General features: G+C 53.0%; 1 protein-coding gene across 4 annotated transcripts in view; it reads left to right on the top strand.

Annotated features, from left to right (window-relative positions):
* Positions 1-26,127, top strand: part of COL11A2 (collagen type XI alpha 2 chain) — an 86,659-nt gene that overhangs the window by 56,987 nt on the left and 3,545 nt on the right. For all 4 annotated transcript variants that reach the window (XM_072987129.2, XM_072987127.2, XM_072987130.2 and 1 more), the window contains 36 exons: positions 223-276; positions 408-515; positions 1,090-1,143; positions 2,011-2,064; positions 2,836-2,880; positions 4,840-4,893; positions 5,269-5,313; positions 6,139-6,192; positions 6,487-6,540; positions 7,945-7,998; positions 9,534-9,641; positions 11,454-11,543; positions 12,258-12,311; positions 13,695-13,802; positions 14,135-14,242; positions 14,365-14,418; positions 14,550-14,603; positions 15,858-15,965; positions 16,058-16,111; positions 16,327-16,380; positions 16,511-16,564; positions 17,121-17,174; positions 17,491-17,598; positions 17,791-17,844; positions 17,967-18,020; positions 18,298-18,351; positions 19,668-19,721; positions 20,467-20,574; positions 20,821-20,874; positions 21,009-21,062; positions 22,404-22,511; positions 22,820-22,873; positions 22,987-23,022; positions 23,146-23,199; positions 24,142-24,427; positions 25,346-25,458. In XM_072987129.2, the coding sequence (XP_072843230.2) occupies positions 223-276; positions 408-515; positions 1,090-1,143; positions 2,011-2,064; positions 2,836-2,880; positions 4,840-4,893; positions 5,269-5,313; positions 6,139-6,192; positions 6,487-6,540; positions 7,945-7,998; positions 9,534-9,641; positions 11,454-11,543; positions 12,258-12,311; positions 13,695-13,802; positions 14,135-14,242; positions 14,365-14,418; positions 14,550-14,603; positions 15,858-15,965; positions 16,058-16,111; positions 16,327-16,380; positions 16,511-16,564; positions 17,121-17,174; positions 17,491-17,598; positions 17,791-17,844; positions 17,967-18,020; positions 18,298-18,351; positions 19,668-19,721; positions 20,467-20,574; positions 20,821-20,874; positions 21,009-21,062; positions 22,404-22,511; positions 22,820-22,873; positions 22,987-23,022; positions 23,146-23,199; positions 24,142-24,427; positions 25,346-25,458 (2,667 nt within the window). The remainder of the gene's footprint in view (positions 1-222; positions 277-407; positions 516-1,089; positions 1,144-2,010; positions 2,065-2,835; positions 2,881-4,839; positions 4,894-5,268; positions 5,314-6,138; positions 6,193-6,486; positions 6,541-7,944; positions 7,999-9,533; positions 9,642-11,453; positions 11,544-12,257; positions 12,312-13,694; positions 13,803-14,134; positions 14,243-14,364; positions 14,419-14,549; positions 14,604-15,857; positions 15,966-16,057; positions 16,112-16,326; positions 16,381-16,510; positions 16,565-17,120; positions 17,175-17,490; positions 17,599-17,790; positions 17,845-17,966; positions 18,021-18,297; positions 18,352-19,667; positions 19,722-20,466; positions 20,575-20,820; positions 20,875-21,008; positions 21,063-22,403; positions 22,512-22,819; positions 22,874-22,986; positions 23,023-23,145; positions 23,200-24,141; positions 24,428-25,345; positions 25,459-26,127) is intronic.

Genomic DNA, 26,127 nt, shown 5'->3' with positions numbered 1-26,127 from the left:
CTGGGCTTGGTCCTGGAGGGAAGCCACTGATGGCCCAAACCTCTGTGAGCTTGCCCCGTCCCCTGTTCAAAGATGTCCCAAGTCAGCAGCCTCCGTCCCTTGTGGCAGGGAGTTCCGCCGGTTCCTCTTGCACTAGATGAACAACCGTGTGAATTCTTTTCTCTGTGCCGTCTGCATTTCCTCTGAGGTGGCTGGGTCTCAATCTCTCTTTCTTTCCTCCAGGGAGAAGAAGGTTTTCCTGGGCTGAAGGGCGACATGGGCGTGAAGGGGGACATTGTGAGTGACAGCCCATCAAGGCCTCCCTCCGGGAGGGGCATTGGAGGAGGTGTGGGGGGGATGAAGGCCACCCGGGGTGGGCCGGAGGGGACCCCCTCCTTGATGCTCTCCTGCTTCCTTCCTGCGCTCAGGGCGAAGTCGGCGTCCCAGGATCCCGGGGTGAAGATGGACCCGAAGGCCCCAAAGGCCGGACGGGGCCCCCGGGAGATCCCGGCCCCATTGGGCCTGTGGGAGAGAAGGTGAGGGTGGGGTGACTCTTGGGGTCGGGGATGGGGTGGGGAGGTGGATCAGGGCTGCACCCGTGGCTTTAATGAAGAGTGAATTTGTTCCAGCGAAATTGCTGTAGAGCAAAAACATTGTAAAACGAAATAAAAAAGCCCATTGAAATGCATTGAAAACCGTTCAGTGTGTTCCAATGGGCTGAAAACTCACCGTCCAGCGAAGATCCTCCATAGGGGGAGCCATTTTCGGTGCCTGTGCAGTGAGGAATCCGTCCCTGAGCACAGTGGGGAGCCATATTCTTCAGCGGCCATTTTGAAACCCGACAATCAGCTGTTTTTGATTGTCCTAAAGCGAAAATTGGTTCCCGAAGTAGGGAACCGATAATCACAAAGCAAAATCCCCCCATTTAGACCATCGTTTTGAAATCGCAGTTGCGATCACAAAAACCTCACCATCAAGCAGATTCGTCGTTAAACAGGGAAATCGTAAAGCGGGGCACAACTGTATATTTTGAATGAATGAATGCTTTTAATCTCTCACTGTCTCTCTTTCTGTTGCTCCCTCTTTCTGGGGGTTTTCCCCCCTCCACAGGGCAAACTCGGTGTTCCAGGCCTGCCTGGCTATCCGGGGCGCCAGGGTGCCAAGGTTCGTATGAAACACCCCCCCACACACACACATACACTTTTCAGTCACTTTGGCTGCTTCTGCACTGACACCCAGTCTTGGGCTGGTGCAGGGCAGGACTTTTGACAGAGAGCCAGAAAGAGGAACTCAAGGGGATTCTTCCTGGCTCAGCATTTGGCCCAGCACTTCCCGGGGGTGGGGTGGGGGGCAAGGATCCTTCCATGCTTCTCTTATACTGCTTACTCCCCCAGGGTCCCCATTCAGCCCAATTGTCTCCTGCAGGGGCAGTAAGCTTTTTCACTTTGCCATTTTACACCCAGAAAAATGCAGCCTTGCGTTTCCTGCTCTTTGGCTACACCTTCAAAGGGCTTCTCGGTGCTAATGGTGGGCTGGAGAGCCTGCCCGAATCATCAGGCGTTATGTCTGAATAATAAAGTGGAGGGGGTGGTGGAGGGAGGAGAGGGGAAGTAAGGTATGAATGAAAAAATAAAATCAATAATAGAATCATTTAGATTTTTATTTATGAAACTCTTCTGGGAAAGAGGGGAGAGTGTAGAAGCGATCTTGTTCGAAAGCAGCAGAAGAAAGGAAAACTAGTGATGCATTGTTGACGCTCGTTCCGTATCTCACAAGGCACAGCACTGAGGAATGTTGTGGTCTGCTTTGCACAGGAGAAAAAGCCCATTTGCAGAGCAGCCGAGAGGTTTGCCAAGTGGTGGCAGCCTCTCTTACATCTTCCCCGAACATCTTGAGTTCCCCCTGCCCCCCCCCCCCGTGCGTTTCCATCTTTCCCATCCTGCATAAAGAGAAGCCGAGGCTGGCTAAGATTTAGAGTGCCCCCCCCAACACCCCTCTTCTGTGCGATAACAGCCTCTCTGTTTTCCTTAGGGATCACAAGGCTTCCCGGGATTTCCCGGGACCAACGGTGAGAAAGGCAGTCGGGTAAGTAGTCCTCCTCTGGAGCAATGCTCGTGGGCCCCACCTCTGTCCCCTTGCAGAGTATCATTCAGCTTCCTGTGGGGAGTCGTATTTTGACACACTCAAAAGAAACCAGCTTGGGGCTGATGTGTAAGCCGACAGGAAGCAAAGCGATTCTCCAAAATTCTCAAACTGGAATTCCCGTCATCCATTTAGTGGGAATCTTTTAAAGAGCCACCTCCATCCACAGATTTTAAACTCTATGAAGATAGGATTCGGTGGAGGGATCCTATGCATCTAAAATATTCCTACAGTAATGCAAAAACAAAAATCTTCCATTTCCCCCATCCCCCAAAAGCAGGGAATAAATTCTACTAATCCAGAAACATAAGAGGGGCGATTCGTAATGGATCATCTGTCTGGCGTTCTCCCCCCCCCCATCATGGCTGTAGAAAGACTGATTTTAGTTTGTCTGTGGAAGTGAGAGAGGGAAGGGAACTCTGCACATGCTCAATGACATTTTTCTTCTTCCAGAGCTGATGTATAAAGAACTTTGTTTAAATCTGAGAAAAGAAGCAAGTGGTTTTTCCATTGGCCCTTGCGTTGTGACAGGAAGGTGTATTGGGCTGTGGTTCATTTCACAGATTGTAGGGATTTCCCCCACTCCATAATCAGTCTAAACATGAATCCTGCCCACTTTGGCTATCTATAAAAGGTTCAAAAACAGCAAAGAGAGAAGGTCAAGATGCTTCTCTGTTCTTGAACTCCTTTTCTTTCTCCTTTTCCTTAATCTAGGGTGTATCTGGGAAGCTTGGGCCCCGAGGAGAGCGTGGACCCTCGGTGAGTAACATAAAAGGAAGGGGGGGGAAAGAGGGGAATTGTGAGAGTTTTCATCCACTACCTCTCAGGGCGGAAAAAACAAACAAACAAGCCCCAAGATGCAAAGCTTCATAATTGGAAGCAGAACTGCCTTAAACAGTGAAAGGACTCTGATTAACATTCCATTGCAAACGGTCTTGCTTTGTTGGTCAGTTGGGAGGAGTAGGGGGGAAAAAACACCAAGCTGTGTTTGTATGATGATTGTGTGAAAGAAGCAGTTATCTATGCAGCAGAAATAGAGAAGGTTTTATCACCCCCTAACTGTGAAGCTGCCTGTTTTCTCTCTTTGTCCTCCAAAGCTCTCACCTCAGAGCGGAATTCGGTTTCCATTTTTAGTGCATGGGCCTGGAAGATGCTTTCCGATTCCCCCCCCCCGCCCGTAGCCCCCCCGGAGGATTTTTTGCAATAGATTTCCGTGAGATTTCCATTCTGCAGTCTGGACCCCCAAATCCATTCCAATGGATAAAGAAAACCCTTCTATAGAAACATGGGCCTCTAACAACTTTCCCGGGAAAACCCACCTTGCCATGTCCGTTTAGACTCTTTTAAGTTTCAGACTTTTAAGTTCTTCCCGCTGGTACAAACCTGATGAAGTGGTGTTTTATCCACAAAAGCTTGTGTATTGTACGGTGATTTTTCAGTGGTCTATAAAGGTATCACCTACTTTTGTATTTGTATTTTATATTTTGTTTGGGCCACGCAAGCGACCATTTACTGCAATGAGGCAGAAGTGTACCCCCTGATTTTTGGGGGGTGAGAAAGAGACTCCCTCTGTTTTTGCACATTTACCTCTTGTTTCCCCACTGAGACCCTCGGGAGGGGACGTTGTAATCCTCCATTCACAAACACACATTTAGGCTTCCAGAAACAAGCAGGGCAACCCATTTTCTCCCTGAAACAACATCATTCCTTCCCGCTCCGTATGTGTTACACCTACGTAGAACATTTTGCTCTGTTCGCAATGCACAGAAGCCTGGAATAATCAGGCTGATCTCCAGCTAGAAGCCTATAAAATCATGGCAGTGACAGGCTTTAAAAAAGAAAAGACAAAAAAGCCTACATACTCGGTCTGGCAAAGAGGGGTTTCGGTGGACGATCAAGAGATACGAAGAAAGGCCCGAAGCGGCTTCTGTGGGACTGTGTCGAACTGACCCACTCCCAGTTTTGTCACCTCTGAGGCTTGTGGGTGCATGCGCGGCCTGTGTTGTTCATGTGTTGCATGTGGGGCTGGTGGCAAAAAATGGGGTGGCGCTGTGGGCTAAACCGCAGAAGCCTGTGCTGCAGGGTCAGAAGACCAAGCAGTCGTAAGTTCGAATCCACGCGACGGAGTGAGCGCCCGTCGCTTGTCCCAGCTCCCGCCAACCTAGCGGTTCGAAAGCATGCAAATGCAAATAGATAAATAGGGACCGCCTCGGTGGGAAGGTAACAGCGTTCCGTGTCTAAGTCACACTGGCCATGTGACCACGGAAGATTGTCTTCGGACAAACGCTGGCTCTATGGCTTGAAGAGCGGGATGAGCGCCGCCCCCTAAAGTCGGACACGACTGGACAAAAATTGTCAAGGGGAACCTTTACCTTTTTACCTTCCTACATGAAGTCCCAAGCATTTTATCAACCACCGACGAGCGTTGTCTTTTTTCCTCGAGAGGCCGAGAAGCTCGCTTGTCGGGAAAGAAAAGGGGAGATCCTTTGGACGCTGAAGCCCGAGGCTTGTGTTTTCCCACGCTTGTGTTTCCCTCGTGTGGCTCGGCCTCCCTGGTGGGACTTTGAGGGTTGCCCCTCAAAGAATCTCTGAGGGGGGATGCCAGAGATGGGCTTCAGGAGCTGGAGAGGAAAGAGGCCTCCAGAAGTGGCCTCCGTCTCTGAACCTCTGATTCACCTACTTCTTAAATCTACCCCTCCCTTTTCCCCCCGTTTCTAGGGTCCCAGAGGCCAGCGTGGGCCACGAGGAGCCACCGGCAAGCTTGGACCAAAGGTTGGTTGTGGGGTCCCCCCCACTGTTTTCTCTCAAGGGGTCAGCGGGCTGGCTAGGGCCCCGTCTCCTGCACCGGTCAAAGGATCAAAAAAACCCTTCTTTTGCAGCCGAAACAGCTAGACCCGGGGCAGAATGCTCATCAGCATGAGAAAAGCTCGCTTCCGACATTCTTAACCCCCGAAGGCTGCGCAGCTTGCGTGTGTGTCTGAGTCTGCACCAGCGTGTTTGGGTGTGGGTGTCCAGATGTATGGGTGTCCAGGCAGCCTTGTGTGCACACGAGTCTCGTTGCCCTGGAAGGTGTTCTCTCTTTACGCAGAAACATAAATAAATAAGAAATAACTCTGTTTCCTCTTTCTGTACACCTTTCCCGCTCAGGGCACCTCTGGCAGCGAAGGACCTTCCGGCCCCCCTGGCGAACGGGTGAGTGGAAAGAGCCGGGCCCACATCGCCAAGCACCGGGCCGGCCGCGATTTCTTTTCGGACCATTAAACAAAGCCCCCCCCCGGGGAGGTTCGATACGCATTGCTCGCCTGCCTGAAGTCTTAACGTGAGGAAGTGAGGAAGGAAAAGGGGGAAGGATGGAGCAGAAGGAAGGGAAGATGATGGAAGCCAGTGGCAAGGCTTTGTAATAGAAGAGGGATCTCAGACAGCGGCTAGAGATGGCAGGAGAGGGTTCAAGCCTTGCGTGAACGGAGAGCCCCCTCCCTCTGCTTCCTCTCATCCTCCAGCGCGGCCTTGGCAGTTCCCATCTGGTGCCCACGGGAACGCCTTTTTGCCCCGGCCGTTCCCAGGTTCTGCGGGGTCTAATCTGGGGAACCACGGAGGGGGCTTCTGGCCCCCGTGGAGCCACCATCACCCTTCATCCCCCCCACCACCACTTTTTAAAGGGGGAGAATCAGCCTTTAGAGGGGCAGGATACTACTCTCAAATCCCAGCATGCCCCTTCCAATTTTTGGAGTCTCCGTTTTTGAAATTCAAAAATTCAATTTTTGGAGTCTCAATTTTGGAAATTCAAAAATTCAATTTTTGGAGTCTCAATTATTGAAATTCAAAAATTCAATTTTTGGAATATCATTTTTTGAAATTCAAAAATGCCGGGTTCAGGAGGCTGTTTATGTCAAGGGTGCTTTTATGGGTCATTTCTGCCGCCAACATTTCCTCATCGCTCTTCTCTCTCTCTCTCTCCCTCCACCCCTCCCCCACCCCCGCAACAACCATAACCACAAATCTTTTCTTCCTTCGCAGGGGCTTCCCGGATCGCAAGGGCCCAACGGTTTCCCCGGACCGAAAGGACCCCCGGTGAGTCGCCCCATTTCTCTTCCCATCCCCACCCCACACTTTGAGGTCCCCTCTTTCAGGCCAAAGCCCAAAACCCCCAAAGCAAAATGTGCTGCTGACCTACCGCCCCGTAGTGCTTAAAGCACTCTCTGGGAAGTTTATAATTTAATTACGCCACCTTGAGCCAAGTACCTCGGCCTTGTTGGGGATCGAACTCAGGTTGCGAGCAGAGAGTCTTGACTGCAGCACTGCAGTTTCGTCCACCGACCACCACCACCCCGCTCTGACCCTCTTTTCCTTTTGTTCCACCTACAGGGTCCCTCTGGGAAAGACGGGGTGCCTGGCCACCCTGGGCAGCGAGGAGAAGTCGTAAGTTCTTCCTTCTGGGGGCCGTTGCTTCGCCTTTCTCCAAAAAACGGCCGCTCTGCTGCTAGTCCTGAGAGCTTTCGGCTCCTTCTTGGCTCCTTCGCACCCGCTTCTCTCTCCTGCTTCTTTCCACTCAGATGCCCTGCTTTCTCCTCCTTCTCCTCAGGTGCCACCAGGTAAACGCGGGGTCCTGGAATACGGTCGGTTGCAGCCTTCGGAGCTCCCTCCTTCCCTCCTCCTCCTTCCCCCTTTGCCTAGGGGTCTCACTTTTGGCTTACGCACTTTTCCGTGCTAACCCTGCTCACCTTTGCACGTTGGGTTTGCTCCTGTGTAGCACGATGCCACCGTGTTTCTCCCAAACTCGGCCCTGGGTGATAACACAGGGCGAAGCATGGTTAAGCTCATCCTTTCCACTGGGGCGGGAAAGCAACGAACGAACGAACGAACGAACGAACGAACGAACGAACGAACGAACGAACGAACGAACGAAATGAAATGAAATGAAATGAATTCTCCTCAAACCCATCCGGTATCCAGATTCTCCCACCCCAAAATGCGAAGGGATGGTATCAGAATGGTGCCATCAACACACTGAAGCCCTAGGTGCAGCTTATACTTCTGGGTGTTTTGGGGGGCAGGGGGAAGCTTTCCTCCTTCCACCCCTTCCCCACACAGAAGATCAAAAAAAGCTCTTTTCTCAGAACTCCACATTACAGTTAGCTGTCGCTGGAAGCCCACGTCCCTTAGTGTTCCAGAAATGTGGTTCCCGCAGACTTTGGGGTCTCAGCCATGGTGTGCTTCCAAGCCAAGCCCTTGGCTTACCCCTCTCTGACCAGTCATGAATCCCAGCCCGCTCATTTACGAATGGTGTGAAATCTTCCCGCTGTGACAGTCAAGCATCCTCAGCACTCCACCTACTAATGATGCGTCGTCTGTAATGTACCGTTTGGTCCTCAGCTGGCAGCACCAGAGGAGGGGTGCTCTTCATCTCCCTCCTTCCATCTTGCTCCCCCCTCAGAGAAGGAGTCTAGAGGGTATCCTGCTCACATGCAGCACCTCCCCCAAAGTTTTGGGACATAGTTAATTAGTTAGTTATGTGCCTGTCAAGTCAGAAAGGGCTTATAGCGACCCCAACAGGACTTTCCAGGTAAGTGAGATCTTGAAGGAGTGGTTTTACCAGATTCCCAGTGAGTTTCCATGGCTGCGTGAGGATTCGAACTCAGGCCTCCCGAGTCCTAGTCTGTCACTCTGATCCACTTAGACCACCCTGGATATCATGAGGTAGATATTGGGGAAATAAAGTGGTCCCAAACTCAGCTTTCCAGCCCCCCTAGGGGTTGGGGGCAGGGGAATGGGGCCATCACCCCCCCCCCCCACACACACACACCCCTCTCTTTCTCCCCACAGGGATTCCAAGGCAAGCCTGGCCCCCCCGGTGGCCCTGGAGTGGTGGGTCCTCAGGTAAGGAGGCGGTGAGCGGGTCGGTCGAGCCAAGCATGAAAAGTTACCTTTTGGAATGAGTGTCTTCCTCTGATAGGCGACCATATTTGAAATGTAATTTTGTCGCCAGAATTCATGGCTATACCAAGAATGTTATTAACGTTCTAGTTAATGTTTTCTTTATTTTATGAGGACCGAGAAGAGAATGGCATAAAAACCTGTTTGAAAAATCTTTTTTACAAAAAGCCTTCAAGAATGCCCTCAAAAGTTCTTAGGCCGTTCGTTTTAACAAGAAACGGTTACCCGTTACACTTTTAAAGTAACTTGAGTTCCACCTCTTGAAGCATGACTTTGTTTTCGTCTTTGTTTCCAGTAAAAAGTAACTAGATCCCTGTAACTTATTCTGTCCGTGCTCTGGGGTGAGGCTTCCTCACTTCCGGGCAGGTGAGCAGGATCAGTCCCTTTATTATCATCCTAGGTTTTTATCATCCAGTGTTTCTCATTGCTTTTCAAATGGAGAGCTTGGCTAGATGGCCAAATTAGAACGGGCAGGATTGGGGGCTAGATAGAGTGGCTAAGGAGGAGGTGCAGGGTGCGATCCTTGGGTGGTTTTGGGTCGGAAAAGCAAACTACAACTCAAGCAACCCTATTTAGCCCACCTCCCTTTAAAGAGAAAGATAGAAAGAAAGAAAAAGTAATTACCCTGTTTCCCCGAAAATAAGACCTAACCTGAAAATAAGCTCTAGTATGATTTTTTTCAGGATGCTTGTCATATAAGCCCTACCCCCCAAAATAAGCCCCAGTTAAGTGCAACCCTGCCCTCCACCTTTGTGCAGCAACCAGAAGATGACATAACTGTAAAATAAAACATCCCCTGAAAATAAGCCCTAATGCATTTTTGGAGCAAAAATTAATATAAGACCCTTCCTTATTTTCGGGGAAACACGGTAAGTAAGCATAGCAAAGCAAAAATGAAGCAAAGCAAAGTAAGTGACCCTTCCTTGCTCCCTCGTGTCTCCTCCTTTTTCCAAAAGGAAGCTTTTTGGGTCCCCCCCCCTAAAAGCTATAGTGTATCAGTGTTGAGCTAACGGGATCTGGAAAAAAATCACCCAACAATCTTAGCTTCCTTCCTCTCCACGGAGGAGCCGGGGACATTTTCAGTTGTTGCTTAAGCCGCTGAAATGATATTGGAAAACGGGAAGTTGCAAAACATTCACTTTGGTTTGATCCCGGGGAGGGTCCGTGCTGGGAGTGAACCAAAACAGAACAATCCAAACCTGTGCCTTGAGGAACGTAGCCTCTGACAGGGAGGCACGGGCAGGAACGCTCCGAGGACAGTTCCAGCGCGTGTTGGCATGGATGCTGTGTGGTGGCCACGAAAAGGAGCGAACCCACCTGTCCCCCCCACCAGGTGGACCACCCCACTGGGACCGATCCCCGTCTCGCTGCACCCTGAATTTCCTGCAGGATGTCTCTCCCAGGGCCCGTCCCCTTGTTCTGTGCTTGGAAGCCTCTTTTCCCCCTGAGAAAGGGTCTCCTCTTTTTGCTTGTGACAGGGAGCGCCGGGAGAAACAGGCCCCATGGGCGAACGAGGGCATCCTGGCCCGCCAGGCCCACCCGGAGAGCAAGGCCTGCCAGGGCCATCTGGAAAAGAAGGGACAAAGGTAATTGCATGGCCCATCTCGAGCGGCCCAGGGCACCGGGTTCAGGCCAGAGGCCTTGATCCGTGGCTCTTTGGGGGTTCCGTGGCTGGGGGGGTAGACATGCAATGCCACCGTGGCCGTCTTCGGGCCTGGGGAAGCCCCTGCTCGGGGGTGACCCAAGAGGCATGCTCTGGGAACCAATTAAAAAGAAAATGATCAATGATTTGTTTCTAGCAAATCTGGGTGCTGCTATGCTCCTCCTCTTCCTCAAGCTCCACCCATGATTTGCCAGGCACCTCCCCCTGGCTCTCAGGTTCCGCTTTCCACAGCCCTGGAGACTTGATCACACGAATGGAAAACTCTTTCTCCTCAAGGGAGCACAAAGGGACCCGAGCCCACTTTTTGTGGCTTTAAAAAAAACACATGCACACACACGCAAACCCAATCCAACCATGTTTCCATGGCTTGAAGGTTGTGGCCTTTAAGAGGGAGGATTTCTGTGACATTTCACGCTTTCTCTGCAACTTCTCCTTGAACCCACAAGCAAATTTAAATAAGTTTATGAGCAATCTGGGCTTTCTCGCCAGATAACTCATGTACAGGTCAGAAACCCACTTACAAGCTCAAACATAGGCTGCAAGATCCACCCGAATCACCCGACACAGCCAGCAGGGACGGCTGAGGGGTCTGACGCCGAGGGAGGCCCGGAAGGAGAAAACAAGAAATCGGGCCTTCTCGGCGATGGCCCCTCGGCTGTGGAACACCCTCCCCACTGAAATTCGGCTGGCACCCTCACTGGGCATTTTCAAAAGCCAGCTGAAAACTTGGCTATTCAAGCAGGCCTTCCCTTCAGTCAATTAAGTCATTCTTATTTTTCTTCTTTTATTCTTGCCATCTTGGGACTCTTTGCTTTAAATTAACTGTTAAAATTGTAAATTTATATTATATTTTATATCATTTTGTTTTTTAATGTTAAACTGTATATTTTAAATTGTTTTTATCTTCTAAGTTGTGAGCCACCCAGAGTAGACTATGTCTAGATGGGCGGCATATAAATGCAATAAATAAACAAGAAAAAACATGACATGTCATAGAAAATCCTGCCCCTATAGGAGTTTTGAATAGCGTTATAAAGTATTTGAAGAAACCTGGGGTAGAAATGAAATAATGAACAAAGCACATCTGGTATTCATAGTGCTGCTGAGTTTCAGCAGCAAACTGCAAAAAATCTCTTTGGAACCAGCAGAAAATGGAGTTTGGTGGCAAAAAATTACGTACTTTTTGCCCCTAGAGGGAGCAAGAGATCTTTTCAGTTAATTTTTTTTAAAAAAAATTTTTAAAAAAGAAAAATATTTGAGGGTGGGAGAGACATGACACAGGAGTGGGTGCAGCCCTCCAAGATTCAGGAATGGGCACATATATGCCCCCCCCCCCACTTTTCCATTCCTCAGCTGTCTTTCCTGGTGTTGAGTCCAGATTTAACATTCAGCTCCTTAATGTGAGCCCTTCTGAGGCAACCGGGGGGGGGGGGAGAAACACTCTCCCTTCCTCTGTGTTGCCATCCTTTGAGGAATCAGAGTAAGGGGGCCACTTGGAAAAAAACAAACTGTTCCTTCAATCTCACCTTTTCTTTTTCTTCTGTATCTCTGACCGTTTTTGTTTTTCTGCTCACCCTGACCTTGACGGAGACCGGCTTTGCGCCCTTATCCCAGAAAAGATGAATCGAGAGGAAGCCCCGGGGCTGGTTTCGGCTTCACCCTCCCCCCCCCTCCACAAAGGAAGTCCCTTTGGGATATTTGGATGACGTTGTGAATTTTTGTGTGTGCGTTTCAGGGGGACCCTGGGCTTCCTGGAGTCCCAGGAAAGGACGGCCCGGCTGGACTGCGAGGCTTCCCCGGAGAACGTGGTCTTCCTGGCACCCCCGTAAGCACCTTCGGCGTTTGCGTTCCTCTGGGGGAGGGTGGTTTCTCGTTGTGTGTGTGTGTGTGTGTGTGTGTGTGTGTGTGTGTGTGTGTGTGTGTGTGTGCATCATCCCCTTTTAAAAGTCCACCTCGTTTCTCTTTTGCATTCACCGCCCATATTCAAGCCTGCTCCAAGTTTGTCCTTGTTTTCCCCCCCAGAACAAGAGGCTGGCTGTTTGCGTGATTTTTTTAACAAAAGTGTGTCCCGTTTTTCACCTTTTGGGGGGGGGGGGGGGCTCAACGTCCAGAAATGCAAAATATGTGGCGGGCTGCTTCCGGACACTGTTTTTCCTCTTATTCGCACCTCTGAGGAGAATGTTCGGATTCATAATTTTGGGGAACCTTGGGACTGAGCTCGGGGGGGGGGCGGGAGCAGAGTTTTTTTGGGGGGGGCAGTTTTCCGGCTCGGCCCTGTCTTTTCTGAGTAGCCGTTATCTTTATTATCTTTCCACTTCACCCGGGAGGTGGCGAACAGGCGAGAGTGAAAGGCAGAGAGAAATCTTAGCATTCTAAGAGTTGGAAGGGACCCCGCCAGGTCATCTAGTCCAGCCCTCCCTGCCGGGGCAGGGAACTCACAGCTGAAAAACTGCAAAAAAAATTAGCTTGGGGGCTTGGGCAGGGGGGATTTTTTTAAATGGGCTTTTCTAGCTAAGGGCTCTTTTTCTCACTTCTCCAGGGAGGCCCAGGACTGAAAGGAAATGAGGGACCCCCGGGACCCCCAGGACCCGCCGTGAGTATTGCTTGGCCCCTTCACCCCACCCTTCCCACATTATCCCTCCCTCCAAAGCAGCAGTTCTCTGTACCCATGGACCCATGGCCTCTGACTTACGCTGACCCCATGAATCACGCATTGATGTCTTAATAAAATGTATTTTACCCTCTATGTTTTTCCCTTCCCCTCTGCTCTGCTGTTTCCCACTCCTCTCTTCTACCCAGAAGCCTTCCCAGAATAGTAAATAATAATAATAATAATAATAATAATAATAATAATAATAATAATAATAATAATAATAATAATAATAAAAGAAAAGAAATGCAGTATAATTAAGTTTTAAACTGGCAGGACATTGAGGGAAAAAAAGTGTTCTAACCCATCGAGGGGAACAACTCAGGAAGGTTAAAACTATTACTGGACAGAACTTTTAAACGTGGGAGGATTCCCGTCACCTTTTATACAGGGAGGTCTCTGGGGTAAAGGCATAAATTGTGCCTTGTTTAAAGAAAAAGCCCCCCCCCAAAAAAATCCGGCCCAGTCCTGCATCCAGGCTTTTGACAATGGAGGACCAGCCCCCTAAAAATGGGTAACCCTCGAGATGTCCTGGAGAGCAAGTGTTTGTCCGTCCTCTGCTGCCTCCCGGGGATGATCGGCGTCGTCCCGAAGGCCCCAGAGGTAGGGTGAGATCGGACGACCCCAGCCACGTGCCCCCCTCGTACCCCCTTACCCCCTTTCTTCTGGGTGCAGTCCTTTTTCCTTTTTTTGCAATTCATGCTAGTTGCCACGACAGGTGCCACGTTTTATTTTCCTAAGGCAGAGAGCTGGCCACTGAAAGCGATAAGAGCCTGTGCCGCCTTTGAGCATTTCTCTACATGGTGGCAGTGAGTGGTTTTTGTTACAGGTGTTCTCCGTCCGTGGCGAGGGTGGGTGACCTGTTGGTTCAAGGCAACCTTTTTCTCCTTCTCTCTCTCTCCCTTTCTCTCTCTCTCTCTCTCCTCAAGACCGTAACTACCCCATAAGTAAAGGTTCCCCTTGACATTTAGTCTAGTCGTGTCCGACTCTGCGGCGCGGAGCTCATCCCCGTTTCCAAGCCATAGAGCCAGCGTTTGTCCGTAGACAATCTTCTGTGGTCACATGGCCAGCGCGACTAGACACGGAACGCCGTTACCTTCCCACCGAGGTGGTCCCTATTTATCGACTCGCATTTTTACACGCTTTCGAACTGCTAGGTTGGCAGGAGCTGGGACAAGTGACAGAACCTCCCTTCGTCCCGTGGATTCGATCTTACGATGGCGGATCTTCAGACCTTGCAGCGCAGAGGCTTCTGCGGTTTAACCTGCAGCAACACCATATCCTTAACCACCCCATACACCCCCCTTTTTGTTCTTTCTTGTCTAGGGTTCTCCAGGGGAGAGAGGGGGACCGGGATCAGGTGGCCCCGTTGGGCCCCCAGGAAGGCCCGGTCCTCAAGGCCCACCTGGTCCAGCCGGAGAGAAAGGCGTTCCTGTGAGTGTGATTCAAACCCAGGACTCCTGGGGTTACTTAGGAGGGAGAGAGAGCAACACCCCAAATGAGGGGGCAGGATGGGGTGGTGGTGGGGGTCGGGGCAGGGCAGGAAGCCACTGAACACTCCAGTTGGGAGGGGGGGCTAGGACCCCTGTGTACCAGTCAGGGTGACTGCCAGGCTATAGAATGAGTCTGAAGGGAACCCAGAGGCCATCTAGTCTCACCCCTGCCATTTCAGGGTTCCTAGGATTCTGGGGGATTGAGTCTTGAGAATCAGGGAACTGGAACCCTCCCCCCCAAAAAAATCAGGTGTTGTCTGTTCCTCCTCCCAGGGTGAAAAAGGCCCCATCGGCCCATCCGGCCGTGACGGCGTTCAGGGTCCCGTTGGACTGCCGGGTCCTGCTGGACCACCGGGGGGCCCTGGTGAAGACGGGGACAAGGTAAGCCTTCCGAGCTATCCCTGCCTCCCCCCGCCCACTCCACACCTCTTTCTGCAGGGCCCTGTAATCACCCCTCTGGCCCACCCCCCAATTTTTTATCTCTTTCTTTTCTCTCTCCGCAGGGCGAAGTGGGCGACCCAGGCCAGAAGGGCAACCGAGGGGGAAAAGGAGAGCAGGTCGGTGGGAGACTGAGGAGGGGGGCTGGCTGGGGGTGGGGGGCACCCTTGATCCTTGGGTGGGAAGGTAGGGGCAGGACGGCAGCCTTCCTCGGCCACAGCGGCTCACAGCCTTGTCTTCCTTCTTCCAGGGCCCCCCCGGCCCCCCAGGCCCGCTCGGCCCCCTCGGACAACCAGGACCGGCGGTGAGTCTCTGTGGGTGGAGGGCGAGAAAAGCGGAAATGGCTCAAGCCGGCTTTCGTGAGCCGTTTCTCTGAAACCCACTGGTCTTCTAAAAATCCTCTTCCTATATTGGATGATGAGTCCCTGTCTTCATTTTTTTGGTGTCAGAATTTCTCTGCTTTTTGGGAACATTTTCCCCCCAAAATCACACATTCACAAGCTATTTGTATTTTTGCTGCACTTCGTTTTCTCCTTTCTTCCAAATTTCCCCCCCGTTAACCTTGCGGATGAACAAAAATTCTCGAGGCAAGGTCCGTTCCTCCTTCCCTTGAGTCTTGGAGGTCTGCGCCTGTGGCTACTGAGAGGGGGGGGGGGACTCTGGATTTGAACAAAATCCTTTCCAAACTGTCTGTCCAGCCCAGCAAGCAGGCCATGATCCAGGTGGGCCCGGGCGTGGTGGTGGTGATGGGGGGTGACCCTCGCTCCTGGATCCTTGTGCGAGGGCTCTGCTCTCACCTTGTTCTTCACAGCAAGACTGGATCAATAGGGATCCTTTTAAAGAAAAAGGCGGAGTAAACGTATTTTAAATAAATGAAGAACGTCAGCAACACGCGTGGGTGGATTTTCGGAAGAGAACGACTCTTCTTTTTCGATTCCACGCTGTGTCTTCTTAAGAGGGGATGGACTAGATGATCCAGTGGTTCCCCTTTCCATCTGTGCAGTTCAAAGATTCTATTATCCTATATAAAATATGTATCTTTCCCCACCCCCTCCTGGTGAGGTGTAAAACCTCCTTGAACAAAACGAAAGGGAGAGAATGCAACTTGACCATGCCAGGAGAGGAGGAGGGTGGCCTTCCCAAGATGGTGCGCTTCGTTTTCCACCTGCAGTAAAACGAAGGATCTCTCTCTGACTCGGACAACCTCTCCCCCCCCCCCCCCGCGTCTACGTACCTTCGGGCTCATTCCAGCTCTTGATAGAGAGGCAGGTGGCTCCTGACGCACCAGCGTGGAGTAGATCCACTGACAGCCCCTAACGTCCTGTGGCAGGCAGTTCCACAGTTTAACCCGAGTGGAGAGGTGTTTCCTTTCTGGTGTCTGTCCTCCCGGTCTGTAAACCGTTCCGCCTCTCAGTGCCAAGAGCGCCAGAGGGGCAAGAATGCAGCCCTGGTGTGACCCAAGCGTGTCAGGCGGGTGACGCTCCTTGAGGTGTTTTGGGTTGGGTTGCCTTCCTCCTGACCCCCGTCTCCTCTCCCCCCCTTCCCCCTCTCCTTCCAGGGTGCCGACGGAGAGCCTGGCGCGAGGGGTCCCCAGGGCCACTTTGGGGCGAAAGGTGACGAGGGCACCCGAGGGTTCAATGGCCCCCCAGGGCCCATTGGCTTGCAGGTGAGCAGAGCCCCGTCCCTCCGGGTTCCCCCCTCCCCTGGCATGGGCAGCAACGTCCCAGCGGCCTTTCTTGACCTTCTCTCTCCGGACAGGGCATGCCTGGACCATCGGGCGAAAAGGGTGAGACTGGAGACGTGGGGCCCCTGGTAAGTGCCAGCTCCCCAGCTCCCTTTCCTTTCCTTTCTCAAGGGTATGTGGGGGGGGGGGAAGGAAAGCTTCCCAGGCTCCCGATTCAGTGAACCTTCCTTTTCCCTGGGGAAAAGGCCTCTTTCGGCTGAAGCTCGTTGGCTGCCTTGAGCGTCGGCGAAAGAACGGAAGGGGCGGCCGATGCTAACGAGTCAATGCTTTCTTTCCCCTGCAGGGACCGCCTGGCCCCCCAGGACCCCGAGGCCCGGCTGGACCCTCTGGAGCGAACGTGAGTGCGAATCCCACCACCACCACCACGGCCAGCCTCGGTGCCATGGGTCCCCCTCCCTTGACCCTTGTTTTTTGACCCAGGGTGACCCCCGTGGCGGCCATAACGTTCATCCCCCTTCCTCTTGCAGGGTCCACAAGGCCCCCCCGGAGGCGTCGGAAACCTTGGCCCCCCAGGACCGAAGGTAGGTGGCCGAGGGTTAGGATGCCCGGGTAGGCCTCGAAGAAGGGAGAGGGCGGCCCCAAAAGGGGACTGAGAGGGAGGCTAGCGGGCTGCCATGACGGGGGCCAAAAGATATTTATATTTCCCAAGTTAGGGAAGAATAGCAGAATAGCTTCGAGTCCCCCAGATTAGGCCACTCCTTTTTCTCGTCAAGTGGAACTTGCCCTCTTAGTCACTCCCTCGGAGACGTTTGTAAGAAGAAAAGGTTCTGCACTTGGACAGATCAAGCAGCAAACTGACAAAAAACGTGGCTGCTGCTTTCAGATCTCGAGAGGGGGGAAAAGGCACCGAGCAGAGAGGCGGGACTCTCTTTGAATTCAGAGGCAAGAGGGAATGATTGGTTCGTGTGTTTTGTGATGGACAGCCTGGAAAGGTCCCTCCCTGTCAATCCTGGGGTTGAAAAGACCCCCAACCCCTGGCCTTCCTGAGTGTCTTCTTTTATTGTGACCTGGGTTTTTATGGGCTGCCCAGAGTGGGATGGGAAGGAAGGTGCTCACGGCTGTTTTCCATCCTTCCAGGGTGAGCCAGGAGAAGCCGGCGGACCTGGGGTTCCTGGGGAGCCAGGTGGCAAGGTAGGAATCTCTCCCCTGCTCCCCTTCTCTCCCCATAAGACCAACAGGAGCCCTGCCTCGGGCCAGATCATGGTGCGAATCCTGCAACGGGGCTTCCCTCCTCCCTCCAATGTCTGGCACCCCAAACATACCAGCTTCTGGGAGGGGCCAGCCTGGGGTTCCCACAAGTGGGTGACCCACAAGGGGAAGGGCAAGGGCATACATCCAGAGGTTTGCCCCTTCTACGGCCGGCAATCAAAGGGTAGACTACTCCTCAGACTGGAGGATCTCAACGGGGGGGATAATAACTTCAACTTTTTATCCCTCTTTTTTTCAGGGCCCACGGGGGGAAAGGGGAGAGAAAGGGGAACCGGGCACGGCGGGTGATCCCGGACCCCCCGGTCCAAAAGGGCCCGTGGGAGACGATGGGCCAAAAGGCAACCCAGTAAGTGAGAGAAGGGGGATGGTGGTGTTGTGTGTGTGTGTGTGTGGGGGCAACCGAGGGCTCTAATGGGTTTAAATGGGAAGAAAGGGAACCCCTAGACCTGCCTGCCTTAAATCTTCAGGGAAGGGGGTCAAGGGAAGGTGGGTTTGCCTTCCTGCTTAGCGCCACTTCTGTTCTCTCCTCCTCTCTTAGGGCCCGGTAGGTTTCCCTGGAGACCCAGGACCCCCCGGTGAAATGGGACCACGGGTGAGTATCCTTCACATCCTCCCCCCAAATCTGGGCCCCCTTGCCTTCCTCCCAGCCCCCCCGGGTGGGGCCGGGGTCTCTGGGCCAGAGGGACTGCCCTGTCTTTGTCCCTCCCTTCACAGGGCCAAGATGGAGCCAAAGGCGACAGGGGAGAAGATGGAGAACCTGGAGAGGCGGTAAGGGTTCTAGGTCTGAGTTAAGGTGGGTTCTAGGTTAGTCTTGTTATGGAGGCCCTGTTCTAGACCTCTCTCCTAACTGTGAACCCCCAGTCTGTCTCTCTCATTTTGCAAACCATCCACAGTAAATAATATCCACTCTCATCCTTCTTTCGTGACCTTCCTAACCAGCCCATACAGCCCTCCACTTTCTGGGTTGCCAACCTCTCTTGTGCAGGGTCTGGATACCTGCCCCCCCCCCCCGTTTAACTCTCCTTCTCTTCTCCCCACTCTTCAGGGTTCACCGGGCCCAACTGGTGAAAATGGCCCACCTGGCCCACTTGGGAAAAGGGTAAGTCGTGGGGAAAGTGTTCTCACCGCTCATCTTAATTGAGCAGAAGTCATGATTTAAAACTAATGGGAGTAATATCTGTTGCAGAGTTTTGGAATTTTTTTTCCGTTAGTGTAGGGATTCACGGAGCAGAATTGCTTCACGTTCCCACTTTTTTTCTCATCTCAGAGACAATAGTAGTAGAAAGAATAAAAAAGGTTTCATTTACAGTGGTGCCCCGCATAGCGAGATTAATCCGTTCCGGATTAACCTTCGCTATGGGGAAACATCGCTAAACGGAACGGAAAAGCCCACAACTCACCATTCTACGATGTTTCCCCATCCGGCCGCCATTTTCGCTCCCTCAGTAAGCGAGGGCAGGGCGCGAAAATGCTGCGCGCAGCCATTTTGGGTGTTCCAGCGGCCATTTTGGAACCGCCGAACAGTTGTTCCCCCGACATCGCAATGAAACGCTTATCGATCGTCGCAAAGCGATTTTCGCCCTATTAAAACATCAGTATGCGATTGCATTAGCGATCGCAAAATCCGCATCGCTATGCGGATTTATTGTTAAACGGTGCGCTTGTTATGCGAAGCACTACTGTACTTACTATTAAACAGATGAAACAGCAAAGTGACCAACGTGACTGCCTTTGACAACAGACTTCAGCAGACAACCTGAGAGGGGGAAAAAGGTCTGAGCGGAGAGGTGGGGCTCCCGTTGAATTTAGAAGCAGGAGGGAAAGTAGTGGGGAGATAGATCGACAATCCCCCAGCCCAGAAAGGCCCCTCCCAGCCAAACCTACTAAAAGCAGCAGGTGAGGTTGTAAAAACCTCCAGTAACGTCGTCAGTAGAACAAGTTGCAAGGTGAAGGGGCCGCCCCAAATTTGACAAGCAAACAGCTTGGCCAAGGTTCCCCCACGCCAGGAGAAATGTCTCTCAAGGTTTGACCTCTTGTCTTTTCATGGAAGATTAGGGGCCGAAGGCAGCTTTCCCCGGAGGTGGGGGCAGCAGAGGGTGGTTTTGGGGAAACCCTATCCATGGTGCCAGACGAGAGTGTCCCTCTGGAACTCCGCAGAGAGCTGCGCCACTTTCTCATTACCCTGTGTGGGGGTTTCCCCACCTTGCTATGGGTTTTCCCCCTCAATTCTGAAAAAGTTGTCTCCCGGAAAGCTTTGTGACTGGCTGGAAGAGTTTTTAAGGGAAGCCGGTGTGCGCGCCTGGAGATTTCGGGGCTTGGTTTTATGGTCGTCCAACAGCCTCCTTCTCTTTCACCACCACCACCACCCCTGCCGCCCCCACCCACCTCCCCTCCTCCTGTCTCCTCTCTTGGCAGGGCCCGGCCGGCACCCCAGGCCCCGAAGGACGGCAAGGGGTCAAAGGGAAGAAGGTGAGTCCCAGCGCAAAGCTCGCCTGGCGGAACGGGCCGGCCGCTCAGCGCCCCCCAAAAAGCCCAGTGGAGCGGGGGGGTGGCATGGAGGAGAGGAGGGAGGGAGCCTCTCGGCATTGTCGGTTCTGTCCAGCGAGATGGGACGTCCCTGGCCACGGGGCTCAAGGGAGCGTCTGAGTCCAGGAGGATCTCAGCTTCTGCTGAGAGGATAAACGCTGAGTTGTTCCTTCGTGGCCCCGGCTGGCCTTCGCACGGCGGCATCTTCATCATCTCGGAACTGCCGAGCTGGACGGGGCCGTCCGGGTCATCGGATCCAGCCCCTTGCCAAGGAGGCCTGGCGGAGAATCGAACTCCCAACCCTCTGGCTCCCACTGCTGCGCTATCTGGCATTTCTAGAACTGCGCAGCTGCTGTCGCCCCCGGGCCTCCTTAGCACCTCCCTCCTGCCCCACTGGATCTAAGCAGTGGGGCAGGGACCATGGGGGAAGGCGAGAGGAGTTTCCCGAAACTAAATGCCATCATCTGGACCTCTCATGGGGACGTAGTATAAAGGGATGACCTGAGAAAGAAACGTGGGTGTGTATTCGGTGTGTATTCGGTAGTTTCACTTCAGAAAGGCGGGAATAGTAAGGCTGTGTGTATATGTGTGTGTGTGTGTGTGTGTGTGTGTGTGTGAGAGAGAGAGAGAGAGAGAGAGAGAGAGAGATTTGAAGATTGCCATTTCACCTTAACTCTGCCCTTTCTAGGGAGAAACGGGTGCCCTGGGCCCCCCTGGCAAGACGGGGGCGGTGGGGCCTCAGGGACCTCCAGGGAAACCCGGAACGGACGGGCTGAGGGGACTCCCTGGATCCGTGGTGAGGAAAAGGAGCTTGGACTCCCTGAGGGGGGGCGGTGTCTCTGGGCTGGGTGCTGGGGAGCAGGGGAGAGGGGGAAAGGGGTGTCGGGTGGTGAGGTGGGTACACCCTTTGGGGACCCCTTCTTGGGGATGAAAATGGGACGAGGCTGTAGATCTCCCCTGGGCTGGAGTTTGGGGTGACACGGGGAGAGAAGGCGGTGGTCCTTCCCGGTTTTCTTACGAGTCTCTGATCTTCCTCCTCCAGGGCGCCCAAGGCAAACCAGGGCCCACCGGCCAGGCTGGACCTCCAGGACCCATAGTGAGTGGCCCGTGTTTCCTCTGAGGTGGGGAGGACCTGGGGAGATGAGAGGGGGGGCTGTGAGGCTGGGAAGGTGGCGGCCCTTGCTCCTGCGGAGACCTAAGCTCACCCTGGTTTGTCTCTTTTTCACGTAGGGCCCCCCAGGCTTGCCTGGACTGAAAGGCGACACCGGAGCCAAAGGAGAGAAGGTACGGAGGGGAAACCCCGTCCTCCGTCGGGCAGCTTCACAGAGAACCACGTCCCTGGGTCGCCACAGGCGAGCAGACGTGCTGTGCAGGCGAGCCGCTGGGCAGGCGGAGTTGGTTTCCATAGCGGCTGCGGTCCAGTGGTTTGCAAACAGGTCCCTCTGGCATAACGCACGGCGTGACCCATAACTTTGGAGTGGCTGTGTTATCGTTTTCCTGTACTCTGATAACAAAAAAAATCGGTTGCCCTGCAAGTTACTTTCGAGCCTTGCAGGGAAATATTCTCTGGTTCCCCCTAGTGGCCAGATCTGATATTGCCTCTTGGAAATACATCCGAATAGGGTCACGCAGAAGAACCCCAACTGCTCTGTGTCTGAAGGATGAACACAGAGTGGGTTGATCCACCCTATATAGAGGACTCTGTGACCCTTTTGTGACCCCTGGGTCTGTGGGATTATCTGTGTATCTCTGAAAACCATTCTGTGCAGGTGGTGGAGGTTTGCAAGTGCCGATCGATAGGGCGAGGTGGAGGGGGGAGAACTGTGCCATGTTGTACCCAATAAAAGCCCATACACAGGAATCAAACTTCCATACCTCCCCCCCCGCAACAGTGTAGCAACGTTTCAGTAAAGTTTAGTAAACAAAGCCGAGTCAGGGAATGTAGGGGGAAAAAAAAGAATTCCGAAAGGCAGAAGCAAAGAGGCAGGACAAGGGAGGAGCTGGAAAGAGCAATACATCGAGCGCATCGTACAACTAGAGAGTCAGAAGGGAGACCCCCTCGAGGTCATCTAGTCCAGCCATCTGCCAAGCGGGGAACCTCCACAGCTCACCTATCCAGAGCAGGATGGGACTCAGATCAGGCCGATAATGGGGCAGAATCCTGATCTGAGGCTCAGCGCCACCTGGACATCCTCCCTCCTCCCCCCCCCCCCCCCGCTCCTCACAGTCCGCACCCAGCCGTGGTTTCCCATCTGGGCTGAGGGTCTCCCAATCCCCCTCTCAGCCTCTGAGAGGTGAGGACCACCGGAGGGTCCCGGAGGACACGATGCCTGTCCTTTACACTCAAAATTTAGATTGGGGGGGATTCCCTCCTAAAAGAAAAACAAAAAAATTACACATATGCACACATCTCAGCATATAGACCAGACTCCTCTTGGGAGTGAAATGGACCTGATCCAAAACAGCTGGGGTGGGTGGGGTGGGGTGGGGGGATCGAGGTCCGAAGTCCATCCATCGCTCCCAGCTTCCAGACTGGCGGGTGGTCTTCCCAGTCCAGCTCTGGTAACCCCCCCACCCCCACCCCCACCCCTCTCTTCTCTTCCACCCCTTCTCCCTGCCCCACAGGGCCACCCTGGTCTCATCGGCCTGATCGGACCCCCCGGGGAGCAAGGGGAGAAGGGCGACCGGGGCCTGCCTGGCCCTCAAGGCAACAAGGGACCGAAAGGAGACACCGTAAGTGCCGAGGGAGGCCCGTCGGGGGGGGGGTGTCTGGCAGAAATGGGGTGTGTGTGTGTGTGCGGGTTCTGGTAGACGGAACGGATTGGGAGCCCATGAAGAGGGGCCCCACGGCTCAGCCATGGAGTGTGTGTGTGTGTGTGTGCATGCGGAATCAGGACTGGTGTGTGTATGATCTCCGTGGCCCTCGTGATGGCCAGGGAAGAAGGCGTGGGGGGGTCAGGGGCGTTGCTTCCTAGGGTCTGTCAGACGATGCTCATTTTTCTGAATCCTTTTTCTCTTTCTCCCCCCCACCTCGCATGTAGGGCATCCCTGGTCCGTCCGGCCCCATTGGCCCCGCAGGGCAACCTGGACTTCCTGTGAGTAGCCCCCATCTCTCCCCTTTCTCTCTCCCCCCCCGACATCCCACCCCTCCACCGCAGCTCCCTTTTGGGGTGACTCCCCCTGACCTCTTGTCTTCTTCCTTCCTCAGGGCCCCCCTGGACCCCAAGGTCCGAAAGGAGCCACGGTAAGGTTGCTTGCCCCCCCCCAAGAGATCTGTGTCCTTCCTGGGGAGGCTGAGGAGAGGGCTGGGGTCTCCTCTTTTGGCCCCTCCCAGCAGCTCTAAAGGTGTGGGGGCATCTATTTTTAGGGTCAAGCCGGACCGAAGGGTCAGCGTGGAGCACCTGGAGCCCCCGGGATGCCGGTAAGAGCCCCCCCCCTCCTTAGCCCCATAGATCAGCCTTCTCTTCTCCATTCTCCTCCTTGTGCCGAAAGAGATCAGGTGGGGGGGAGAGGAATAATTCGATTGGAATTCCTTAGAAATATGTGGGTCTCACTTCACTGAGATCCTCCCATTGAGGGTACAAAGCGGTTCTCCTCTCCCTGAGAAGACGGGGGGTTTCGAAGGTCTCAGAAATAGCCACGTTTGTACAGTTTTGCTAAAGGGGCCGCAGTTCTGGGCAATGAATTCGGTTTAATTAACTAACTGTTTTAAATAATATGTGGTTTTCCTGCTCTTACATTCTCACGTGACCGGCTTTTTAAAACATGTGTGACTTAGATGTTCAACAAAAGCTGTTGTTTACCTTTCAGAAATAATCCAGATCACGCCGGTGCTGATTCTTCTAATATTTTTATTACTCTCACAGTTACATCCCTTTTTTGCCAGTTGAAGGAGCACTCCTTCTAGAAACAGATTTCTCTGAACATATGGTTTGTTTGTTTTTTGGCTTCAGGATTCCTACCCCCATCATTTTTATCCGCTATATCTGTGACAGAGAGGAAGAGAACGTAAATTTAAATTGCTGCACTCAAATACAGGCCAACACTCTTGTGCGAGTGGACCGTTCAAGTCAGACGATGAGTGTGTTGAACCTGATGCCCTGACTGGCAGTCACTGCGCCAGGATTCAGGCAGATGTTTCTTATCCAGATGGGCGGTATAAAACTCAAATCAAATCAAATATCAATCAATCAATCAGTCTCTGAGACACGCCGCCCCTTTAAATCAGACACAACAGGAGGGCTTGAACATGGGGAACTGAGCAGAGCTCTCTTGTAGCACAGAGGGTCCGAATGGCACCTGGCTCTCTCTCTCTCCGTCTCTCTGCCCGTCTCATGCCCCCTCTGCTCCCCGCTTCTCCCAGGGCCCTCCGGGCGAAGTGATCCAGCCGCTGCCCATTCAGAGGCCGAAGAAGAACAAGCGCTCGGTTAACGTAGATGGCAGCCAAATCATGCTGGAGGAGGAGGAAGAGAGGATGGCCTCGGACACGGCCGGCCACCCGCCGCGCTCCGGGGGCATGGAAGAGATCTACGGTTCGCTCAACTCCCTCCGGCAGGAGATTGAGCACATGAGGAAACCTCTGGGCACCCAGGACAGCCCCGGGCGCACCTGCCAGGACTTGCAGCTCTGCCATCCCGAGTGGCCGGACGGTGCGTGGGTGTGAGCAGGGGATGGGTGGGCGGGTTGATCCCGGTCGTCTTTTCCGATCCGTGCCCCCACCAGGAAGGAGGTTCACCCAGACGCCTCCATCCTCGCTCTGTCCAGAAGGCCGTGGGAAAGAACACGGGTCAGATAGGAACGGGCCTTGGAGAACAAAAAGAGATAACTCAGATCAGCGAGCCAAGCTGTATTTCTGCCTCGGGATTAATAGAAGCCAGAATTTCTGGCTTTTTTTTTTCGTTACAAGGGGAAAATGCATCTAGGTTGCGGATGTGATTTTCGCTTCTGTTGCAGGGAGTGGGGTACAGAAAGGGGCGAATCCTTTCCCTCTCCTTTTCTTTTCTCTTTTTTTGGAGGGGGTAAAGTGGGGGGGGGAGCAGGGCACAAAGCAGATGTGGCTGTGATAAAGGAAGGGGACTTTGCCATTGTGCCGCCTTAAAAATACGAAAGCCAGACCAGAGAAGGAGCTCTTTTAGTCTTACCTCACTCGGCTTTTCTTGTGTGGAAGCCAGAATGTTCTTCTGGGTGTAAAACACTTCCTCAGAATCACATCTGCAGAGGGTGTGTCGCGTTTATATCTGTATCGGGTCTTTGCGAAAATATTTGGCACAGTAAAGAGAAGAGAGGGAGAGAGAGAGAGAGACCCCCAGAATATTTGCCAGATTCGGCCAGGCTGATCTTTTTTGGGGGGCAGAAATTAAGTTCCAGTGGTAAATGACATGAGGTGCCCAAGTTTTGTGTGTGTGTGTGTGTGTGTGTGTGAGAGAGAGAGAGAGAGAGAGAGAGAGAGAGTTTGTATGTGTATGTGTGAGAGAGACTCTGCTCTGGGTTGGACTTGCGAGCAATGCGGAAGTTGGGGGGCAGCCCTTTTGATTCCCCCCCCCGTGTCCCTCAATCCTGTCTTCCAGGCGAATACTGGATCGATCCCAACCAGGGCTGCGCACGGGATTCCTTCAAGGTCTACTGTAACTTCACGGCCGGAGGCGAGACGTGCGTCTTCCCCAGCAAAGAGACCCGAGAGGTAAGAAGCAGCTGAGCAGGAGGGAGAGAGAGTGGCTTGCAAAGGGAGGAACTACGTGAGCGGGTTCAAGAGGAGGAAGGCCTAAATGTAACATGTTTGCGGGCAATGGTTTCCTCCCTTGAGAGCAACCGATTAAACTTTTTTTAAAAAAAGTGCCATCTTTTTTTTTTAGTTTCTAATAAGATAGGACTCTGGGGAAAAAGTGGGGTTTGTGATGGCACAGACATCAGCCAATCTGAGCTATGCACACTTTACAGACCTGTTTTTTTACAAAAAAAAAAAAAAAAACTCTGCATTTAACTCAGGGAGACCAAAGATTTCTTTCAAATAGTGCGTGGCTGTGCTTGTCGGAGCCCCTCCCCCCCAAAACCCCCACTTCCACCCCCAAGAAGATACACCTTCAAAATGGCAAATAGAGAGGACTCACGGGTGGGCCCCTTCAGGAATCCTGTCCCACCGATGCTCCGGCTGACATTTTGCAGGAGGGACAAAGGGGGACTCAGTTCAAGAAACCTTACCGGTTGAATTGCCTTGGTTTTATTTGAGGAGTTTAACTTTGTCTACATTTCAGTTGAAGAAAAGTAGGGCTGGGAGGCGGCTCTATTAAGATGAGCGGCTGGCTAAACGTTTGACCTGCAAATGGCTCCATATTCTCTCTCTCTCTCTGTG

This window comes from Pogona vitticeps, chromosome 2, assembly GCF_051106095.1.
Source record: "Pogona vitticeps strain Pit_001003342236 chromosome 2, PviZW2.1, whole genome shotgun sequence".
In the NCBI taxonomy this organism is placed as follows: domain Eukaryota; kingdom Metazoa; phylum Chordata; class Lepidosauria; order Squamata; family Agamidae; genus Pogona; species Pogona vitticeps.
Note: the sequence above shows the minus strand (reverse complement) of the source record. Positions and strands in the feature narration are given on the sequence as shown.